We start from the raw sequence: 14,844 nt of genomic DNA on the forward strand, positions 1-14,844 counted from the left end.
GTGTCATGCCCTGGCTCTGGAACCATCATGGAGGTTGGGGTGGGAAGATTTTAAGAGCCAAGGATGGAGGAGGCCCAGAGTCAAACACTGTCTTCTAGACCTGACAGGACCACTGCACTCAGGAGCTCACAGCAGCCACGGCTGCCTGCACAAGATCTGCACAGGATCAGTTCAGTCAACATGCTGGCACCAGCCCCCTTACTCCTAACTCAGGAACTACTGACGCTAATGGTGCCTAGAAAAAGAAGAGCCTTTTTTTTTTTTAAGCGTGTTGGGCCCTGGTAGACTGACCACTCTCCGGGTGACAGGCTCCATACCCATGAGTATCTGAGCAGCACAGACTGGACTGTCAGCGGGTTGTTTTATTTATTTATTTGTTTGTTTGTTTGTTTATCTATTTATTTATTTTTAATCACTTTACAGCCTGATCACAACCTCCTCCCTCCTCTCGTCTCCTGGTCCAAACCTCATGAGTCCCCCATTCTCCCCCTTCTTCTCAGAGAAGGGGACCCCCCACCATGAGTACTTACCCACCCTGAAATACCAAGTCGCAGCCAGACTAAGCGCTCCCTCTCCCACTGAGGCCAGACAAGGCAGCCCACCTATGGGGAAGGGATCCAAAGCAGGCAACAGAGTGAGAGAGAGCCCTCCTGCCCCATTTGTTAGGGGGCCCTCGGTGGGTTATCAAGAGAGGGAGTGAGTAGGTGAGGGTGGGCCTGAAAAGAGTTAAGGAGAGAAACATAGAGTGACTATTACCAAAATCCATTGTACAGAAATCTTAAATATTTAATAAAATATACTTTAAAAGAAATTGGCTTATGATATATAAAAATCTGTGCATTCTGGAAAGAATATTCACTTCAAAATGGATTTGGTAATATTGCGCTACTAACATCAATTTACTAGTCCTTTGAAATAATACCCCTTCATGACCAGTGACACCTTACACAGAGAAAGGAGGGTGTTTCGATCCAGTCCTTACAATAGGAACCCGTTTGCTCCATTTCTTAGTGCATCATAAATAAACTTGAAAATGTATTAAGTCCTTTATTTCTAATCACAGGCGAGTCTCCTGGCAAATATAACCAGAATTTATATCTGACTCTCAAATCCGTCCACTGAATGAGGCAGAGAGCCTGCAGCAGAGTTCTTTGTTAGCTTGCACAGTTATGCCACTGCAGAAAGGGTGTGTGAGAGGAGGCACAAGATACCCTCTTCAGGGACTCTCACAGGCACAGCCAACAATCTTGTATAAGGACCTGCATATGCAGCCAGGGGAGCTCACAGGATAGTAACTCAGCCCAGTGAGTTACTATTTGTAACGTAAAATGGGGTGTTTTGCCTGCAGTTACAGACATCTGTGAGCCATCGTGTGCGTGCTGGGAATCAAGCCCAGGTCCTCTGGAAGAGCAGCCAGTGCTCTTAACTGCCTAGCCAACTGTCTAGCCTCTTAAAATGATGCTTTCATACAGTATTTAGTAACCTGGAAAAATACTTAAATCTTAGTGCTTTAAAAAAATGATGCAGAAATATGTGTAGGTAAATATATACATGAATGCCCTACGCTACTTTAAGGCATTGAACATGTGATGGAATTGTTCCCCCACAGCTGCAGAGTCCAGCACACCTCAAAGTGTACTCCTCCCAAAACCAGGAACAGCCCCAGCACTGCAAGTTCTCGAGCCCCTGCCACTGAGTTCAAGGTCAGCCTGGCTTAGAGCAGGTTTCAGATAAAGAAAAGCTTAGGTCCAGTGTGGCGGTACATGCCTTTAATCCCAAACAATGAAGGTAAAGATAGTTTGTAGAAAGGAGCACCTATGTTTGAAAGATGACGAGTCAGAGAAAGATCTGACAGAATAGGATAAGCCCAATTCTCATGAGCAGAGAGAAGAAAGGGAAGCTACTTAAGGGAAGCTCCAAAGAAAGGAGGCATTTTTACCTGGACAGTAATAGACAGACTGCAGAGAGAGAACTCTGGTAAAGACCAAATGAGGCAGAGAAGGAAAAGGAGCCAGAAGATTAGAAGGCATTGCTGGAGTTAGTTTGAAGCCAAGCAGAGCAATTTAGGAGCCAAGAGAAAAGCCAGATTGAATAAGTCAGCTGGGAGAGGAGTTTGAGCCAGAACAGCTGAATTGAACCAGCCAGTCCAGAGCTCAGAAAGAACAAAAAAGGGTGAGCTTATTAAGCAGCAATTCTCAGAGGGTGAAAACATTCTAGGCCTAGGTTAGATTGTACGGAGGCTAGAAGCTTCCAGAACAAGGACTAGGTTAGCAGGAGGAGGCAGCAACTGAACCAGAGAGACAACTGAACCAGGCAAATAAGTTAACGTTTACAGCCTTCCTCACAATTCTGACACCCAGTAACTCATGAAGACAACTACCGCGAACAGATATTTCAGGCCTCATATGAAATAACTTTTCCCAGGAAACCTTGCCTCACATTGAACCTGCAAGCTCAGATGAAACTGAGTTATGTCCCAGCAACCAAAACTTTTTAATCCCCAGAGAGGTAAATATCCCAACTTCTTCCTTATGGTTATAAACTCAGTGTCTGCAGCTTGCACCAAACTGGATCCTCTCCTTGCTGGGTGCACACTCAGACCTCCTGGGTGCTCACGAATTTACAGACCTGTGTCAGACCTGGGCCAGTCAGGATCTAGTGGCATGATTTACTTTGGAAATGCGAGTCTTCTGTTCAGCCAGAGTTAAGCTTGGCTTTGTTTAGTTGATCAGTTTGGTGACTGGCTGTTCTCACGTACTCTCCAGATCTACTATCACTTCTTTCTGTTGTTACTCTTTAGTTCATTCGAACAACTACTCCTGTCTCTTGATTTCTCCTCCATTTTATGTGCTGACTGAGTGAAAAATCAGCTTTGAACACAGAATACAGAGCCAAAAATTCCCCAAGAAGAGAAGGGCCTTGGAGGTTGGAGCATGAGCTTGAGGGCATTTCTTTGAGGATTTGAAAGTTTTTCGTCTTTAACACAATGAGAGATAGAGACATTTCTCAAAAGAATACTTGCAAATCGCTGACAGATACATGACAAGGTACTCGACATCAATAATAACTAAAAAAAAATGTATCTTAAAGCCACAATAAGACACTACTATGTTATATTCAGTGTGGTGATGACCAAAAACACAAAAGAAAACAAGTGCTGTGTAGATACAGAGAAAGAGAAACACACTCTGCAGGCGGGAATGTAAATTTGTACAGCTATTATGAAAAACAGTGAGAAATTCCTCAGAAAAATTAAAAACAGAACTATCCTGTGATCCAGCAATCCCATCCATCAATAAGCACAAAACCAGAGGAAAATCGGTTCCAAGAGACATCTGTACTCCTATGTTGACTGCAATAGTGTTCCTAATAATTCGGAAACAGAATCAACCTGAGATGTTGCCCATGGAAGCTCAGTCTCCAAGTGGGTTCCCTAGTAGGGGGAACAGGGGCTGTCTCTGACATGAACTCAGTGGCTGGTTCTTTTATCACCTCCCCCTGATGGGGTAGCAGCCTTACCAGGCCACAGAGCAAAACAATGCAGCCAGTCCTGATGAGACCTGATAAGTTAGGGTCAGAGGGAAGGAGAGGAGGACCTCCTCTATCAGTGGACTGCAGGAGGGGCATGGGAGGAGAAGAAGGAGAAAGGGTGGGGATGGGAGGGAAATGAGGGAGGGGCTACAATTGGGATACAAAGTGAATAAACTGTAATAATTTTTAAAAAAAGAAATAAAGTACAATGGGCATATATAATGAAATACTACCTAATCTTAAAGGGAGGGAGTCCTGTCATTACAGCATAGTGGATAGAATTGAAAGACGTTATGCTAAGTCTAGGTCCCACACAGAAAGGTAAATACCGAAGAATCTCCCGCAAATGTGGAATCTAGACATTTCTCAGAACTAGAAAAGAGAGCGAAGGAGATAAGAGAGCCATATAGTGCTTACCAGAGAAAGAAGGGGAAGGGTGGATGGACAAGGACAGCCTACTAGTGACTATGAAAAGTAGGAGAAATAAGTTCTGTTTTATAGTAAGGTGACTGTACATTAATGACAGTGCATGCAGATAATGTATACGTTAATGACAATATATGACCACTGTATGCGCAGAATTTTAATGTCTTCCCCACAAAGAAACGATAATATTTGAGGAAAGAGATATGCTTATCCTGGTTTGAACATTATACAATGTGTATATATACTGAAATATCACATGGTGTCCTGTAGATACATATAATTTTATGTATCAAAAGATCCTTGGGATTTTTTTTTTTAATATGCTTTGGCAGCTTAATGAAACTATAAACTGAAATATTACAGCTATTCTTTTAGAACATAATTACAACCATTAGATCAGAGTATCTATAATTATGAAAGAAAATGTTCCCCAAAACAGGTTTCTAAATATCTTGATGCTTAATGTCGTAATGGAAGAAACAGCTTGCTCATTCACTACTTAATGTAACACTTCAACCTTATTATTACTGCAACAACTAAAAAAGGAATGTCTCTCTAAACATGCACTAATCAAGCATAATGCCTACAGTTTTTATTTTTATCCCACGGCTAGCTGGGAGAGCAATAAAAGCGTGAAGAAGTGCGGTATTTACATTCATGGTGTAATTAAAGCTCCCAGAATAAACAAAGTGTCAATGATGATATGGTGCCCCCAAGTGGAAAAATGATGAACTGCAGAACTTCGTTGCGAGGGTCAGAAGCTTTGGTCTATTTTGTCAAGTTGATTGTATCTAGAAGGGTATAATTACATAAACCTGTATTTCATAGGAGCCAATAATAAGTATTTTCCATCCCATTTCAGTCCAGGGGCTAGTTGAGATAATTCTTTTAACATTTAGCATTAGGGAGATGAGCTCTGATGCACTGAGAGTGCAGTCATAACCCAGAAATCTTCTTGGTAAGCATTCATCTTTGCCTGTTATAACACCACGTCCCTCTGTCTGTGGTCTAGCACATGTAGCAGAGGTCAAAGCACTCCCTAAGCTGGATAATGAAAGGGTACCAATGAGGTAGCCTTCCCATAAACCAAAGGTTCAGCGGTCAACAGTACGGGTGGGAGGGAGTCATTCTAAATGATAAGATGAACAGAAATTATGAAATAGAATATTCTCTTTTAGAAAATGATTACACCTGGTAGTTGTCAGAAATTTAGCATTCACTCTGGGTGGCCAGAGGCGTTTCTAGAGGTGTTAAGCCAAGGAGGAAAGACCCGATAGGCCGGGATCCGGGACTGAATAAAGAGATAACGGTAAGAGCTAAGGACCACATCCATGATGCTCTGCTTCCTGGCTGGGGACACGATGAGGCCAGCACTTCCCACTCCTACTGCCATACCTTACCACAATGGACTGCATCCCCTCAGGCCCTGGGCCACAACAGACCTGCCTTTCTTAAGTGGCTTTGTGGGGATGTCGTCATAGTGGTAAGAAAACTTACAGGGTATAACTAATGCTCTAAGAACCCGGAAAAGCACCAGCTTTCACCCTTCTCTATGCTGGAACTGACTGCAAATTAAGAATGCTAGATAATTACAACTTCTTCAAGCCTTCTACAATGAGGCAATTTCAAAAGCTGATCTTTAAAATGAACCATTGGTCACACCTTTATAACTCCTGCAACACAGAAAGACATAGAAAATCATTTGTGAAGCTGAATTTTCAACCATCCGTGAAAATCCAAGGAGAAAAGGAGGAAGAATTGAAGGGAGCCAGATGCTCGCTCAAGAAACAGGCATCTGGATGGAAACTTCATCTTCCAGGGGCAAAGAGATTCCCGAGTGCATTATCCTTTCCTTTGTTTCTATATCCATGTACGTGCACGTGTGTGTGTGTGTGTGTGTGTGTGTGTGTGTGTGTGTGAAGAGAAAGGATCAGGGTTCAACCTTAGGTGTCATTGTTCTTCAGTTCCCATTCACCTTGTTTTTGAGACAGGGTCTCTCACTGAAGCAGGAATTTGTCAGTTTTGATTGTCTGGTAGCCAGCTAGGCCCAGGCATCCAACTGTCTCTGACTGACTCCGAAGCATTGAAGAGCCTTTTGTTTTTACATTTCTAGCTCCTGACTATCTATTCTGAAGATCTCTTGCAGAGAAGCCAAAGAAAATACCATCTTTCCTTCAGTACGCCCCATCCAACTTGCATATGAATTACTGTTTATTTGCATTTTGCAGCATCTCTAAAAACAGGCATCATGAAGAACTCAGCTTTTCCCACTGAGGAAGTCACAAACAAGGTCAGTGGGATTTGCCATTGATACTATGGTATACATTAAAAAATCACTTTTACATAATCTACCCTCTTCACCTTCTGTAGGTCAGTTGAATACTTTATTTGGAGCCGAAAAGTGTTGTTGTTGTTTTATAATCTTATCTGGGGCTGGGAGCGTAGCTCAGTTTTAGAGCAAAACCCTGTGGCTTCAAGTAAAACAGGGGTGGGATATCTAAGGAGATATCAGTGAAGGAACTTTTCTATGTTTCAAAGTTTCTGGCTTAATATAAAGAACAGAGCAGGCATGGCTCCACGTTCTAAACCAGCCTGTGGCCACTCACAGATCTGAACATTGTATTACTTACAGTTCCTCTCCCTGTTTAGCTTTCTTGTCTGACACCAGATAGACAGTTCCAAAACTCCCGCTGCCAAGTTTCTGTTGAAGAACATATCTTCTTGCAATCAAGGTGGCTGGGTTCGTGGAAATAGCTGTGGATCCAGTCATGCGCTTAGCAGTCTCTAGAAATTTCAGCATTGCGTCAAACAAGATAAAACTGCCTTGTTTGTTCATAGAAAAAACAGTCAGACTTCCCAGCTGGTAGTCAAAAAATCAAGCAGGAAGTGTTGACCGATGCCGGAAATATGCAAAATCCACAGACCGTGTCTAAAGGCAGCTACAAGTTTACCACGAGAGAGAGAGAGAGAGAGAGAGAGAGAGAGAGAGAGAGAGAGAAAGTTTAAGCTTAAGCTTTTGGCAGTGATACCTGCACTGTACCTTGTATTATAATAGCAACTAGTGTGTGTGTGTGTGTGTGTGTGTGTGTGTGTGTGTGTGTGTGTGTGTTGTATTGTGGGGTGAAAGTACTGTAAACTCCAGAAGGCACTTTCCCACAGAAAGAGGGCTTTCCTTGTACATACAAATTCAACAGCCATTTTGTTTACTCACTTCTGAAATATGTATCTGTTTTATAATTCATAGTCTGTTAACTTAAAAAATAATCCAAATACAGGCCCGCGGCTTCCCTTAACGCACATATTGTATCAACATCCTTGTGATGCTGTCTTCCCTCGTGTCTACTTTGACTTACATTCACAGGACACTGGACTAAACCATGAATTAGCATTTTCTGCTTTCCTTTGAGTTCCGTCCATGGAGACTTTAATCACAGTGTGGGGTGTTTGTTTTCTAGACTCGCTATGTGGGGGGTATTAAGTCAGAGTGTTCTCCCCGTCTCGTCCTAAGCAAAATCTGATTCTGTTTCTATTATACACACTGGGTATGAGAGTAAGGTCCTTGGATTAGAAGCAACAACATGCAACTCATACCCAAGACTGCTTCTTAAAGCCAGCTGAATAGAAATGTATTATAGATGAAACCATAATTCCTCAAGGAGCTATAAAAATGCATGGCAGTTATGAATGGCAGAACTATTTCATGAGAGGCCTATTTCACAAAATACACTTTTTATTCCATCAAAGTGCTAAATGTCTTACTGGAAACTTTGCTTTTGTCTAAAATCTATATGCAACATGATTTTTCATTGAATACTATGTACACCTCAGCATTAGGTTTTCACATGCAACAATTCCAAAACGAGAAAAAAAAATATTGTTATAATGATGACCTGTGGGCTTGTCATTCCCCACAAAGCCTACCAGGACAACCAAACCCTGCTACTCCACTGTTTGTCTGCGCCCAAGTTCATCCGCCTCCCTAGGTTCGGATCCAGGCTGCAGCGTGCGTACTTTCCATGGTTACCCAAAGGAGTGAGGGTGACAGAGCTGAGTTTGTGAGATTAGGGCGGGGTGGGGGGGAGGGCTTACACACGGCTGGCTCTACCTCCCCAGCACAAATCGAAGTTTGGGGGCCTCCATCTTGAGTTCTGTCTTTCACTAAATGGGGACTTTAATCGCCTCTCCACATTAAAGAGAACTATTATTGTTACTGATCTGAAAAGACTGTGGTGAGGCCATACATTCTCCACCCCCACCCCCCAGCTTAGTTTATACAGAAAGCACCACTTTTATGCCAGTCAGAGAAGCAAGCAGAAGGTACCTTTCAGGGGCCTATTCTTTAGATGCTGCAGATTTTACTAACATTATCTGGAGGAGGGGTATTGCCCTTCTCAAGCCTGGACGAAACATCAGATTAGTATTTTATTTAAAGAAGACAATTTTACCGATGGGTTTTATGTTTCTGTCATGCAAATTTTCATGTTTGATTGTCCTGGCAGGGGAGTGTCCAGCAAATCAACTGTGGCCCAAAGACAAATGAAGGAAAGAAAGCAGAATGGGAACTTGAAGAGATGTTAACCATCTTTGCTAACCATCTCTTGGGGGAGCGACCCCTCCCGCGGGGGAAGGCAAAGGGAAAGCCAAGTATTTACCGCGGGTGGAAACTGAGTGGTTAATGTCCGTGTCACTAGGAAGCCATTCTGACTTGGGGTTCTGCTAAATCCGACTTGAGAGGTAAGCTTGAACCCCTAGGTGAAACAACTTCCTTGTCTCTTCAGCAAATAAACCTTAAGTTATTTTCGCAAAGCAGGTGAATGTATATCGAGGGGCTGGACGCTTATTCTCTTGAGGAGGAATGGGGTCGGGGGCTGTGGAGCCTGGCTGCCCGACGTCCACTTTCATTACCTTTCAGGGTCCCCGGCTGGCGGCGCCCTGCCATACCTCAGCCTCGGCGGGCGTGGTTGTTTATCAACGTCGCCACGGAGACCGCGCGGGGCCTTCTGGGAAGTCGGGGATTGGCGCCCAAGCCAGCGGAAGTGCCCGGGGCCCTATGAGGGTGGGTGAAGAGGAGGGCGAGGAGGTAGGGGCGGAACGAGCTTCCCTGAGGAGGAGGCCGCAATCGTGAGACCAATGCCTGAGCCTTCCACGCCCAGTTGCCGCCACCCGCCCGAGAGCACTTCCCGCTCCAGGCAGCGCCCTCAGCTTCCCGGTGACAGCGTGCTCAGGTACTTCCTGTTTCCGCTCGTGGTCTTAAACTCACCTGCGGATGAGTTCTCCGTGGCTTCCTAATGGTTGCTGGTGCCGGGAGTAGGCCGCCGGGAGGGAGCAGCAGGTGGGTGGAGAGGGCAGGGGTGGCTTGGAGTAGGAAGGTCTGCATTTGAGGAATTAGATCTGCCCTTTGCGCACCTTGGCCCCCTACCCAGTCTACATTTGTTGAGCTACTCCATTCAAGGTCAGGTCGCTTGCTTACTAGGAGTCGCGAGCTTGCAGAAACCCTAAAACAGACCCGGGAAAGCAATGACTTATTCGGAATTAAAAGTGCTGAGGTGTTGACCGGAGTAGCTCCGAGGTGAGGTACAATCAAGCGCAAAAACCTAAGCGGATGCCAAAAAAAATAAAATAAAATATTTTTTTTTTTCAGGGTGAATTTTTACGGAGTAGTATCCCAGATAATCAAAATGCAAAAATTCCAAGAGTGACAAAACTTTCGCGATTTTAAACAGAGGCATGACTGGTAATAGTACCATGCTAAGCTATATTTGAAGTCTGAGGCAAGAAGGAAAAGCAGTAGTACCAACCAACCCTATGACTTATGAGCCAGATAGGCCAGAACTAAGAGGATGTGAAGCATCCTAATTGGGGTTGAAATTGCATCTTTGTGGTCCTAGAAATGTAAAGCTGTACTTTCTCTCTTACTCCAAACAGCTGTCTAATGTCGCCCACTCAAGACCTGTAAGAAGGGTCTACTTACCCATAAGCAAAACTGGATCCTTATGTGTCCTGCACTGTGATATATGACATTGATAAGGGGTGTCATTTTTATAGCTTAAGACTTTTTGCTTTGACTCTCACCAAGCAGTCTTGTAAAATGGAAACATAACTTCAGTAGCGAAATCCATAGGATTTCTATACTGCTGTGACCAATAGTTGTTCTGGTGAGGCCAGGAGTAGCATCTGTTATTAATGAAAGATCAAATCCCTTGAAACTATTGAGTTTGTGGCCTGTATCACACAAGAAAAAATGCTCAGTTAGGTCTATTGACACCCAGTATAGTCTGTTTAAAGAGCATGTCTCCTTTTCTATTGAAGCAATGATTTGGTGCCCCGATAAGCACTGTATTAGGATTCTCTAGAGAAACAGAATAGTAGAAATCTGTACACACACAGGATTTATTAGAGTGGCATAAAGTCAGTGGTCCAGTTGTTCCAACAATGGCTGTCTCCCAACAGAGAGTCCATAAATCTACCAGTCGTTTGATCCAATAGGTTGGATGTCTCAGCTGCTCATCATAATACGAAGTAGGCTCTAATGCCATGGAGGAATGAGCTAGTCAGAGTTAGCAAGCTGGCAAAGAGCAAGAGCTCCTTTATTTATCTTTTATATAGGCTGCCACCAGAAGTTGTGGCTAGATTTAGGGTGGGTCTTCCACCTCCAATGATCCAATCAAGAAAAGTCCCTCACTGGTATACCCAGCAGCCTGGGTCTTGGTTGATTCCAGGTACAGTCAGATTGACAGGAATAGCCATCAGAAGGACCATGAATTGAAATAGGTTTTTTGTTTGTTTGTTTGTTTTTTTGCTTCAACAGGGAGTTTTGTCGGTCATCATGGGTATCCGGGGACTAATGAGTTTCGTGGAAGAGTATAGCAATGAATTCTTCACTGATTTGAAATTACGGAACACAAAACTTATCATTGATGGCTATTCTCTTTTCCACCGACTTTGCTTCAATTCAAACTTGGAGCTCAGGTATGGAGGAGACTATGATTCGTTTGCAGATGTTGTACAGAAATTCTTTGAATCACTGTTTGCTTGTCATATTTGTCCATATGTTGTCTTAGATGGAGGATGTGACATTTCAGATAAAAAACTTACAACTTTGAAGGATCGAGCTAGAGAGAAGATCCAAGCTGCCCATTCCCTTTCCATTGGCGGGGGTGGGAATGTCTGTCCCTTACTCATTCGAGAAGTGTTCATACAGGTTTTGATCAGGCTTAAGGTACAGTTTGTCCAGAGCTTTTCAGAAGCAGATCGGGACATTATGACACTTGCCAATCATTGGAATTGTCCCGTGCTATCATCAGATAGTGACTTTTGCATTTTTGACCTGAAAAGTGGGTTTTGCTCACTGAATAGCTTTCAGTGGAAAAACCTGAACACCATTAAGGATACACAAGATTACTATATTCCTGCCAGATGCTTCTCCCTTGACGCATTCTGCCATTACTTCAACAACATGAACAAAGCTCTGTTGCCTCTCTTTGCGGTGCTATGTGGAAATGACCATGTTAATCTACCCATCATGGAGACATTCATAAGTAAAGTATGCCTTCCCCTTACTTCCAAGGGGAGGAGATACCACCGAGTTCTGGGACTTCTGAACTGGCTGTCTCATTTTGATGGCCCCAATGAAGCTCTGGATAATGTTCTGAAGTATCTCCCCAAAAAGGACCGCAAGCATGTCAAGGACCTTGTCTGCTCTTCCATGGAGGAGTACCAGCAGTCCCAGGTGGCGCTACAGGACTTCTTCCGCTGCAGTGCTTACATCCGTCCAGACACTCTGAATCTGGGTTTGCCCGAGTGGGTACTAGCGGCTTTAGCCAGAGGCCAGCTAGCACCCTTCATCAGTGATGCCTCGGTGCTCCGAAGGACCTTTCTTCAAACGCAGGTAGAAAATATGCAGCGACCAAACGCCCACAGGGTATCTCAGCCCATCCGGCAGGTCATCTATGGGCTTCTGTTGAGTGCCTCATCGCATCCTGAAGATACATCCCAGAATACATTGCCTTCTCAGCTTCTGGCTTTCAATGAGGTGGAAAGGATTAATACAAACATCAAACTATCAGTTGTTTATGCAAAACAACTGCTCAAGGATGATTCTGACTTGAGCAAATTGATTGAGGTAAGTTTGTGAAAATAACAAAATTCTTAGGAATTTCTTTATAGGTTATAACTTGTCTTCCTGTATACTCTCTCTTAATAGAACACATCAGTTGCCATCTTGCTTTCATGTTGTGTGTGAAAGCTGGAATTCCAGTGAACTAGGTAATCTCTTAGCTACTGTCAATACAACTCAAACCTAGCACTTTTAGTGCTAAATATGGTATTTCCGATGTTCTTCGGTAACCTGTTCCCTTTGCACTTTTGGACTATATTGATCCCAACTAGAATGGGGGTATATAGCTTTTTTTTAAAAAAAAAAAAAAAAAAAAAAGGAAATATGAGCTGTAGAAGGGGTGTGCACATAGGCACTTGACACTTGACATGGACAAAACAGCATCTGGTTATGTCACAGTTAAGATAAGTACTGGTGTGACTGTGTAAAGGTTTTGTTATTAATGAGGATCTCTTCGTAGGCTTCGGGCTTCTGGCATCATGGTGACTTTCTTAAATTGATCCCTAAAAATATGATTTAGCCTACCTTGGTATTACTTAAGTCAATCATCATTTCATGGAAGAGAATGTTCTCATGGATCCCAGTGTTACCTTTGCTTTTGATAATATGTAAATATAGTAAGACTAGCAGCCGGGCGAGGTGGCTCGAACTATAATTCCAGAACTCAAGAGGTAGAGGCAGGTGGATTATCTGAGTTTGAGGCTACCCTGGTCTACAAAGCCAATCCAGGACAGCCAAGGCTACACAGAGAAACCCTGCCTCAAAAAAACAAACAAAAAGAAATACATATACCCATATATATTAAGAATAACAGATATGATAACGGGGTTTTGTTTTGTTTTGGGTTTTTTGTTTGTTTGAGACAGGGTTTCACTGTGTAGCCCTGGCTGTCCTGAAACTCACTTTGTAGACCAGGCTAGCCTCAAACTCAGAGATCTGCTTGCCTCTGCCTCCCAAGTACTGGGATTAAAGGAGTGCATCACCACACTGCTCTGGGTTTTGGTTTTGTTGTTTTGGTTTGGTTTGGTTTTTTTTTAGCTCCAATTAAATATTTACTCTCAGACTCAGGATCATTGGCATGAGCCTACTCAAGCATGAAGGACAGCAACCAGTTTTCTCGTGGGGGTAATCAGACCTTACTGGCCTCCGGTTTGTTCCCCCTGGAGACGTGAGAGTGATAGTCACTTCCTAGGGAGTCGGAAAGGTAGGGTTGCTACTGGGGTCTAGTGGCAAGGATGCCACTAAGATCCTCATTCTAAGCTTCGTAGAACGCACAGACTGACGACCCACAGAAAGAGTTACATGACCCAAAATGCCCCCTGTCCCATTTTTAGCCTCTCCAGTAAGACAGCATAAGCTTAAGGAGAGGAGATTCCTAAGTGGGCGTCAGAAGTACTCTTGGCATTAGGAAGTAACTACTCATAGGAACAGCTTCTTCAGGGGCGGGGAGAATGTTCTGGAGTTAACAATGGCTGTGTGAGCTTATAGATACACTGAAACCTTTGAATTGTATACATTAAAGGGGTGGATTTTCTACGTTGATCTGTATCTCAAAGAATTGCCGTGAAAAAGCCTCCCCCATAGGGTCTAATCTGTCCTTATGCTTTATAGATGAATCTTTTCCATCAGGCATCTTTTAATCATGGTGAGATTCATAATATATTCATTTCTCTCTGATGTAAACTCACTGCATTGTGGGAATTATTATATCACAAATGACTTCCTGCTAAGTGGTTTTCAGTTGTGCTGTACCTATAGTGCCATGAATATTGTGCACATCGCCTTCTAACGTAGGACAGGTTTCTGTTGCACATACATGGAATTGTGGGCCTGATGAGACCTTGTGTTCATCTCTTAAGTCTTGCCACAAGGTCTTGACAGTGGACCCTCACTGCAGCAGCACAGGAGAGTGCTGCTTCCTGTGCCTCTGTCCGCACTAGGGGTTCCTAGACCAGGGAACACTCCGGCGATTCCAGTGGGCACAGCATCATTCTAGTCATTTGGGTAGGCAATGTGCATGTCTCTGACTTGCTTACTATGTTCATTAGCCATTTGGATATTCTGTGTGAAGTCTCTATTCAGTATTTTCCTGGGCTTTTTGCCTACTGATCATTTGTCAACACTGTGGCCAGGACCTCCCATTCTGATTTTCACTGTAGAGTATATGCGTATATATATACATATATATATATGTATATGTATACATATATACATATATATACATATATATATGTATATGTATACATATATACATATATATATATACACACACACATATATATACACACACATATATATACACACACACATATATATACACACACATATATACACACACACATATATATACACACACACACATATATATACACACGTATATATATATACACACACATATATATACACACACATATATATATACACATATATATATACACACACATATACACACACATATATATATACACACACATATATACACACATATATATATATACACATATATATACACACACACATATATATACACACACATAGATATACACATATATACACACACACATATACACACATATAGATACACACATATATACACACATATATATACACACACATATATATATACACACACATATATATACACACACATATATACACACACATATATATATACACACACACATATATATACACACACACACATATATACACACACACATATATACACACACACATATATATACACACATATATATACACACACACATATA

At 42.7% G+C, this 14,844-nt stretch overlaps 2 protein-coding genes across 6 annotated transcripts in view; one reads left to right on the plus strand and one right to left on the minus strand.

Moving 5' to 3' along the window:
• Positions 1-6,814, minus strand: part of Nek11 (NIMA related kinase 11) — a 134,476-nt gene extending 127,662 nt beyond the window's left edge. Inside the window, exon 1 of the mRNA XM_055629779.1 lies at positions 6,588-6,814. Within this exon, the coding sequence (XP_055485754.1) occupies positions 6,588-6,793 (206 nt within the window). The 5' untranslated portion in view covers positions 6,794-6,814. The remainder of the gene's footprint in view (positions 1-6,587) is intronic.
• A 2,216-nt stretch (positions 6,815-9,030) lies between these two features.
• The window catches only part of Aste1 (asteroid homolog 1), a 12,329-nt gene continuing 6,515 nt past the window's right edge, over positions 9,031-14,844 (plus strand). Inside the window, exons 1-3 of one of the 5 annotated variants that reach the window (XM_055629481.1) lie at positions 9,208-9,289; positions 9,599-9,691; positions 10,766-12,079. In XM_055629481.1, the coding sequence (XP_055485456.1) occupies positions 10,784-12,079 (1,296 nt within the window). In that variant the 5' untranslated portion in view covers positions 9,208-9,289; positions 9,599-9,691; positions 10,766-10,783. Of the gene's footprint in view, positions 9,183-9,207; positions 9,290-9,318; positions 9,527-9,598; positions 9,692-10,765; positions 12,080-14,844 lie in introns of those variants that run through there. The other 4 variants (XM_055629479.1, XM_055629480.1, XM_055629482.1 and 1 more) reach the window with 4 other exon arrangements.

Source organism: Psammomys obesus, unplaced genomic scaffold (assembly GCF_907164565.1).
Source record: "Psammomys obesus unplaced genomic scaffold, mPsaObe1.curated_primary_1811, whole genome shotgun sequence".
NCBI lineage: Eukaryota > Metazoa > Chordata > Mammalia > Rodentia > Muridae > Psammomys > Psammomys obesus.